Source organism: Adiantum capillus-veneris, chromosome 4 (genome assembly GCF_014529385.1).
Source record: "Adiantum capillus-veneris isolate H3 chromosome 4, ASM1452938v2, whole genome shotgun sequence".
Lineage (NCBI taxonomy): Eukaryota > Viridiplantae > Streptophyta > Polypodiopsida > Polypodiales > Pteridaceae > Adiantum > Adiantum capillus-veneris.
Window position 1 is genome coordinate 11,928,428 of NC_140934.1, and position 8,566 is coordinate 11,936,993.

At 40.9% G+C, this 8,566-nt stretch overlaps 1 protein-coding gene across 2 annotated transcripts in view; it reads left to right on the forward strand.

Moving 5' to 3' along the window:
• LOC147458710 (N-acetylglucosaminyl transferase component family protein / Gpi1 family protein) overlaps positions 1-4,804 on the forward strand; it is a 46,063-nt gene extending 41,259 nt beyond the window's left edge. For both annotated transcript variants that reach the window (XM_086510151.1, XM_086510152.1), the window contains exons 2-9: positions 1,515-1,952; positions 2,054-2,215; positions 2,327-2,433; positions 2,555-2,776; positions 2,863-3,360; positions 3,428-3,846; positions 3,931-4,024; positions 4,105-4,804. In XM_086510151.1, coding sequence (XP_086366277.1) covers positions 1,515-1,952; positions 2,054-2,215; positions 2,327-2,433; positions 2,555-2,776; positions 2,863-3,360; positions 3,428-3,846; positions 3,931-4,024; positions 4,105-4,213 — 2,049 coding nt within the window. In that variant the 3' untranslated portion in view covers positions 4,214-4,804. The remainder of the gene's footprint in view (positions 1-1,514; positions 1,953-2,053; positions 2,216-2,326; positions 2,434-2,554; positions 2,777-2,862; positions 3,361-3,427; positions 3,847-3,930; positions 4,025-4,104) is intronic.
• Positions 4,805-8,566: the final 3,762 nt, after the last annotated feature.

Sequence of the window (8,566 nt, forward strand, 5' to 3'; positions counted from 1 at the left end):
GTGAGACATATCCTTACGACTTGAGTTTCCGGATATTGGAAGATTTACAATGCATTCCATGTGAGTCTATTGAGAATTTGAGACCTTTCAAGGGAGAAGTCCCAGAGGACAGGGAGCATGAGGAGCAACCAGAGGTAGAAGAAATAGAGGAGATTCGTATACTTGAGTAGGTCCTAGCACACAAGGAAAGGGAAGTGAAGGGTAAGTTAAGGAGTTATCCAGCTCTTGATGCAAAGTGGGTATAGGAGGACGAGTTGGCAGTTACTCCTCTGATTTTAGAGCTTTACCTTGAGGCTTTTGGTTTTGCTCTGACTTTTCCAAGAGTGCACGTGGAATCAACAGGTTGAATTTAGTGTGGTGCATGTTGCATGAGAGGGGAGTCACTCCACTCCTTTGTCACAGATTGCCCAAAAGAGAATAGAGTCGACCAACTTCTCTTTGAGATTTTGGGGGTGCTGACAGGCTGACAATACTTTGTTGAGCGACTTTATTGGGAATTACTTAAGAACCGAATGAAACATGTACCCTCATTCGTTCTTTTGGTTTGAGTATGTGTTGAAGATGAAATGGCTGCATCATTTTGTCTTCATGATATGAATCCGGAGCGACGAGATTTGATGCATCAAGACATTTGTAAAACATCAGTGTGATCTGGATGTGATGGCTAAATAAGTCATAACGATCATGTTTCATGTCTAAGATCTTGATGGTGATAGTGATGTGAATGTGATGATGATTGTTCAATGACTTGTGTTTTTGTGCCAGTTCATGGGTTGAAGTGGTCAAATGCATGTAAGCATAGAGTTAATGTCTACAGAGCTATTCCTTGTTTACTGTCTGTTTTGCAGGCGATCACTCCTCTGTCAAGGGGGGGGGGGGGGGGGGATGTCACAAAAGTGATGACGTGGCATTAAAACCATCGGCCGAATGCAAATTAGAGAGAGAAAGGAGATTGCATAACTGATGATGTGGCACCCTTGACTATGACACTTCCATTGTAGCCAAGGGCTGATGTGACTGCTGAAAACCAACATCCTGTTGTGGCATGATTTAAGACAATTCTGTATTACTGACTACTGTGGGTCCTTGAGGATGCTCGGTTCAGCCTGTCCTCAAGGAGCCGTACAAATCAAAATATATGTACACGGACTCCAAGCTCAGGGTGCTACTACTGAAGTAGTTTTCTCAATGGGCCATTTTTCCGGAGAAGGTTTTGCGCTTTAGTTTCCGGAAGTGGCTTCAGCGAATATCAGGGGACTCAAATTTTTTCTGTAATGTCCAAATTTTCTTTGACGCAGCAATTAGAAATGTTTCACAACTTCATGTTGTCATAAACTCTCAGCATGAGCCTCTACAGTAACTTAGATAATGCAGACCTACATGTTATCTCAATGAGTTTCGAGATGTATATGAAAATTGTGAAAAGTTGCATTTTAGTAAAGTTTTTGGAACAAATTTTACTAGTTTCCACTCTATGAGTAAGTTTTAATATTTTAGCGCGAACCTACATGCAGGACATGTTGAAACGTGTAACCGAGAGACTACCGACTGAGCTACAAGCTGGAGTAGAGTTCTCTCTTATTGGGGAGTGCATGCCTCAACATTTAGCACACCACCAGGACTCGCCACTTTTGCTCAGTCGTGCTCCAATAGACTCTGGAGATAAAAGGCCATTGGAAAGCTGCTTCTGTTCTCCAAAAGAAGAGGGGTACAGCAGAGCTGCCCATAAACATCACCTGAGAGGTGAGAGTCCGAGAAAGTGTAGGGCTGATAGTTTTCCAAGAAACCTTTCTCGAATGCCCAATGGCTTCCAGATTTGGGAGGAATTAAAAAACAAAGATCGACTCACATCGGGCACCTGGATTGAGGTCTCCGTCTCAAAGTTGAATAGCTCCACTCCTCAGGTTCATACACTGACAGTTCAAGGCAATTCCTGCTTACCAGATTTCCACGTACGCTCACTTCTTTGTTACCTGTTACTATTAGTTGTTTCTGTTTTCTTATTGACTAGTCAAAACCTTGTTAGTCACTTTCTGGATGTTATCTTTGGCAGCTTATTTTGTATGAACAACCCAACCTTGGTAGTCATCATTTCTCCACCCAACCATGGACTTTTGTTGCTCATTCGAATCAGGTCCGAGAGTGTCAAAAGGAAGCGCATCAAAAAGCTGACTGGGTACTGGAGCTTGAGAAGCGTCAAGAAGCTCCTGATATTGTGAGTCTTACTTCTCTCTTTACAAAACAACTAGAGAAGATCTCAGAGACAGCAATACGTGTACATTTAAGTGGAACTGTTAAACATGTTTCTTGTTATATGTTATTCCAGGATTTAGTGGTTCTGCAGCTTAACTGCGCTGTTGCTGCTGAACATTGTGTCGAGCACTTGGTGCCTTCTTTTGATACACCTTGTAAGGGGCTCTCTCTTAGCTCCATGTAAGACATCTACTGTCTCAATTGGTAAAAGATTTAGCTCACGGTGTTTGTGTTCTGTATTTAATGACCTGTTTTGACACTGCTTCAAGCAATGAGCTAATTACTATGAGGGTTTTTTCAGTGTAACTCCAGTTTATCGGCATACGGTAGCCGCAACAATTGCACTATTTGCCACCATGTACTTCGTTGTTGTTCAGACAGTATCTTGTCTGTTAAAGATGTGGCCATTCTTGCATTTGAATGTTCTTCTTGCAAAATTTATGAAACTCACGCACCGCAATATTAGGATACGATGCTATGAGCTGATTGGATGGCCTGTTATCCTTCTTTGGCGAGGCTGCAGGTAAGATCATTCATTTTGGTTTTGATTGTCAATTTGGCTGCCAATAGACAGGTAAATTACCTTTAGTTTCTTTACTATCTATGCAGGCGAGATCAACCCAATATTGCTGCTGCACATAGAACTGCATTGATCAGGCACTCAACTTGGTCAGCCATCAGTTTTGACCTGGCCTTTGGGCTTGTATGGGGTGTCTTCTTCCTCTCGTACCAATCAGCTATCAGTTTCCAAATTCGTGCCATGGTTCAGGGCCTTACAGATGACATTTTGAGGACTGGTTGCATTTGGCTTATGGGTGTGCCTGCTGGGTTCAAGTTAAACACAGAATTAGCGGGAATGCTTGGGCTGTTCTCTTTGAATGTAATCCAAGTTTGGTCCACCTTAGTATATCTGCTGAAACCTCTGTTTGGACCCTTTCTCTGTATGCTAGCTGTTACTGGGATGTTTTTGGGTATCACCGTGCCTGCTGCAATAATTGCGGACATGCTCTTTTTGGTCACTTTTCACATTTCTACTCTGCATCAGATGGTGGCATTTATGTATTCAAATCAGCTGCAGGCTCTAGCTGCACTTTGGCGCCTTTTCAGGTGTTTAATTTAACATTGACAACTTCCAAAGAAGTAAAGAGAGCTTACTAATTGACGGCTCTTTCAGGGGGCGGAAGCGGAATACTCTTAGAGGAAGGATTGACACTTATGATTGCAGTATAGAACAACATGTTGTGGGCTCCTTAATGTTTACGCCGTTGCTTCTACTCCTTCCAACAACATCAGTCTTTTACATCTTTTTTACGATGTTGTTCACATCCTTGTCCATTTTGAGGTTCTCTCTGCAGATCTTTGTAGCTATTGTGCATTGTTTTCCTTACGCACAAGTGGCCATCTGGCTTGTGCAGCCAAGGAGGTTTCCTTCTGGTATATGGTTGGAGACTCTCCCAGAAGGAAGAGTCCCACAATGTGGCATCCAACAATTGATGGGTCAGGGCAAGCCAAGAGGGCAAAGAAAAGGTTTTTCAGTTCCAGCAGCTGCCCAAGTGTTGGTAACTCGTCTTGGGATCAAGACTGCAACCATTGGTATGCTAGATTTTCTTCTCGGTGTTGTATGAATTTTCTTAATAAGGTCATCAGCTTGTGCTAAGGTTTATATTTCTTGGGCAGGGGAGATACTGGTTCCTTACCTGAGACAATTGAGTGGTGGATTCACGTGGTCCTCTTGTGCTTTATGTATTTACAAGATCTTTAGCGGAGAGAGGTATGTTGAATATGATTTGGCATTGGGTAACTGTTGGTAATAATTGATGAACTGTTCTCTCAAGATCGTTTGGTTTTTAGATGGCCTGCTTCAGTTGAGCTTGGAACACCAGTGTTACCTCCCTGGACCTCTGTCAATGTAAGAAGATTCTGGTGGTTGTGCTATGATGCAGTTCTAGCCTCTATTTAGGCTACGACACACTTTGTGCAGTTGCTGATGTACAACTCTGCAATAGAGCAGCTTTCCATGAGGAAGTCAAAACAGCAGCATTTAGTATGCCTGAGATGGCCATACCACGGCAACATGTGGTATGATACGTAGCAATCAGTTCAAATGTCTACAACACATACAATCAGCCAAGTGTTTTCCATCAAATTTCTGATGGCTGTAAATTATATTTTTAACCATTTCATCTTGGCTCATCAACAGAAAAGGTTTTCCGGCTCAATTTTGCTCGCTGAGGTTACAGAGCTGTCCAATAGTGTAATTTGTGTAGCAAAAGGAGTAGCTTGCAATCGTAGTGTTTCACGGCGAATGTTCTGTACAAAACCTTGAGGTCGTTCTATACTTTTGGCACAGTGCATGCCAACCTTCTTCTTTGAACTTAGGTTGCAAAGCTTTTTGAAGTGAGTGATGACAATTGCATTCATTGATGATGGTCTATAGGCAGGCGTCAACATTAGCGATGACAGACGTTAATCGCCAGCGAATCTGATTGAAACTCACTTTCGAATCATGTACTCAGTAACAAGCTTTTGAAAATTCGAGGTCTTTCCTTCAGCTTCTTGTTCCTCTAGGAGGCAATGTTAGGTGGGTGTCTTTCTTCCCCACCATTGGTCTGAATAAACAACACTGGACTTCTTAGGTGCTCTTTTTGGAACCGTTGAAGAAGCCGTTTGATGGTGGTGGATTTCTTCACAAAGTCTCAGCTTACGTTTATGATTAACGCTAGCACTAGTAAATTTGTCACTTTGTTGTAACCGCAAATCAAGATTTTGCAACTTTGGTATTCATTTGGGGTTATAAAGAAACGGGCTGATAAATTGTGCTCAATTTTGCAGCTCTAACTGTGAAGAGCAGCACTTTCAGTTTCGTTATATATCAATTGCACAGATAGTTGGAAGTCTATTTAACATTGTAGAACAATCTCAAAGACGTTGCAAATGAAGGTGCCACACAGCCCAGATCATTTTGGCATAATAATAGAAAGTACTTAAATCATAAGTTTTAATTGGATAGGAAACATAGGAGCAGGTAGGTGCATGGTATGCAGAAGGCATGTTCATGAGGTGCCTAATCTTGCATAGCAACCATCAAGTGATTAACCATGGCACAATATTCAAATCCATTGGCTCTTCTTGAAAAGCATGTCGCAAAAGACCTACCATGCCTTTTTTGAAGCCCTTGAATTGTGGCCACACAAGCGGAAGCTCAAAATACTGAGCATAAAAGAGAGGAGACATCTAACAAAGAGCCCTTCTTGTATGTAGCCAATTGTGCTTTTGAAGTACAATTCCCATGGTGGAGAAACACCTCATCATCCATGTGGACGATGCAATGGAGCTGACACACAAACTGGACTTGCTTGGTGTTTGTGGCAAAACCATTGCGTTTTGAAAGCATGAAACATTTGGTGTTGCACCTTTGAAGGTATTTGAGGTCTTGGGATTGAGGTTGGGGACAAGCTAATGTTTTTGCAAGGTAGTTACGGGCATAAATTTGGTGCATGAAGTTTACCATCTTCATTGCATCAACAAGTTCTCGAGGAACACAAACCATGTATTGTACCAAGTCTCTCTTCATGGGATAATCTATAATACAAAAACCTTTTGGAGGGAGGACCAGCTCCAAGTAAATCGGTCCTCAATTGTTGTCAATTTCTCTAATTCTCTCTCTCTTTTCCAAGTATTGTTCATGCCAAGCTAACTATGCATTATGGTTATTATCAAGTACTTTTCTTATGCTCATGACGAGTTCTCTTAAAGAAATGCTCAAGACAATCATCTTAATTTCGTTACTCTCAATGTTATTAGTCCAATTCCGTTACATTGATATCAGAGCTATTGCTTTATCTTTTTTTGCTTAAGAAGAGAGGTCCAATGTGATGCTTGTGGAGATTACCTTGGAGCAATTTTTCTTCAAGAAGGGCATGCCATAGCATATAAGAATTAAATACTCAATTGCGATGAGTATATACAAAAAGGAGCTACTAGTTGTTCTACATGTCCTTGACGCATGGAAGCATTATCTTTTGGGGACTCTATTCATCCTACGAATCTACCCTTCGAGGAGTAGAGAGATCCAACCTACTCTTCAAGGAGTAGAGACGTATTTCTATTGGCTTACCATGAAAATAAACATATAAGAGTATGTTTCAAAATGTGTGGTATGTTAATAGGTCAAGTATGATAGAGGAAAGCAACTTGGATTACTTCACCCAATTTCTTATTCACCATGGGAGAGTATATCCATGGATTTTATCTTTGGATTACCCAAGTCTCCATGGGAATACAAGTCGACAGGTTTAGTAAACAAGCACATTTCATACCTGTCAAAAAGACTATTTAGGCACATCAAATAGATACCCTCTTTATATCACAGATTTTCAAACACAATGGCTTGCCAACATCCATAGTGTGAGATAGAGATCCTCAAATGACCAATAATTTTTGGAAGGGTCTCTTTGAGAATCTAGGTACAAAGCTAAATTTCTCCTCGGCCTATCACCCACAAATGGATGGCTAAAGTGAGATAGCTAACCTTATAATTTTAGATCTACTCAAGACCTATGTTACGAAAGTAGATTAATGCTTACAATGGGAGAAGTACCTACCTCTTGTAGAGTATGTGTACAATAAAACTTTCCATATACTACAGGGAAGGCACCCTTCGAAATACTTGAGAAAAGACCAAAAAGTCCCTTGCTACTCAAGGTACATGAAAAAATCTTCGTTGTTGATGAGTATAGCCGAGACCTACAAGAATCTTTTCAAAAGATTAAGGAGGCTATATCCATCTCACAACAAAGGCAAAAAGTTGCTGCTAACAAGCATAGAAGGGCCTTAACTTTCAAGGAAAACGATTGGGTCCTACTCAAGTTTTCGAAGGCTCGATTAAGGCAAACGACCTACGGGCCACCAAAAGTATTATGCTAATCAGACATACACTAGGCTATCCTATCCAATTCATGCCAAGGACTCAATCATTTGAAACAATGTTGTTGCCAATCCTTCCCACCAGATAAGCGTACTCCGTTGAACTATTGACTACTGAACGAGACGATAAGTGCGTTAAAAAATGCTATTGAAGCCTCCAAGAAGCATATGGCTTAGGCTCTACCATGGAAAATGCGATGATGCATTTGAAAAAAAAAATCATTAGCATCCAAGAAGTATATGGTTTAGTCTTTACCATGAAAATTGCGATGATTCATTAAAAAAAAAGTCCCATTTCAATCAAAGGTTTAAGGACATGGCATGGAGTAAATTGAAGTCCATCCACCAGCAAGTAGATATAATGATATATTCAATGGTACCATGCTAAATCTATGATCAATCACGCCAAGTGAGAAAGAGAAAGCCAAGGAAGAGAGAGCTTTATTGTTGCTTTGTGGATTTTCGTAAAGCCTTTGATATAGTACCACAAGAGAGGCTTTTTCAACACCTACACTCTTGGTATACCAAGAGATACGACATGGAGCATCTATGCATTATATGAGCAAGTATTTGAGCAAGTCAAGTGCCGAGGAGGTATGTCCAAGACTATTGCGAGCACCATAGTGCGAAGCAAGGATGCCCACTCTCTCCCACACTATTTGGGCTAGACATCGATGAGGTGGCTGGCTTCAATGCAAGGGGAGGTGGAGATGGAGTTGATCTAGCAAGTACTCCATTACATATTATGTTTTATGTTGATTGATATTGTAGTAGTGTGTGAGTCTCCACGAGGTTAGAGAGAGAGAGAGAGAGAGAGAGATTCCCAATTGGGATGAGAGGGGTATGGCCTCCTCGTGGCCTGCTTTTTGCATCTTTGAATGATTCATATACACCTTTCCCTTTTCCTTCAGTAAACTAAACCAAGTGCTTTGGTAGCTGTATTTGTAAGTGCGGAAGTGGAGGTAGAGGGAGAGGATTCGTTAGTTGCATATATGTTGGCCAAAGAATTACCCAATATACTATTTTTTCTTTTCATCAACCTTCGATGAACAAGCGCATGAATATGTTTAGGTGTTAGTTTCTTTCAAAATGCAAGCAGATGTAACCAAATCATTGTTAAGTAGAATGTTTTGCTTTTAACACCCATTTCATAGAGTGCTTTGTTATTTGTATTCGTATTGAATTGAAGTAAACATCCCTCACGAGAGAGAGAGAGAGAGAGAGAGAGAGAGAGAGAGAGAGAGAGAGAGAGAGAGAGAGAGAGAGAGAAGTAAAGAGCATGTCTAAAATTCCTTTTCAATAGTATTATTTCCCTGATCCAATCTCTCTCTTATGTTATCATTCAAATAAGAATGTGGTTGAATTTAATAGAAGAGCGGTTGTGCCC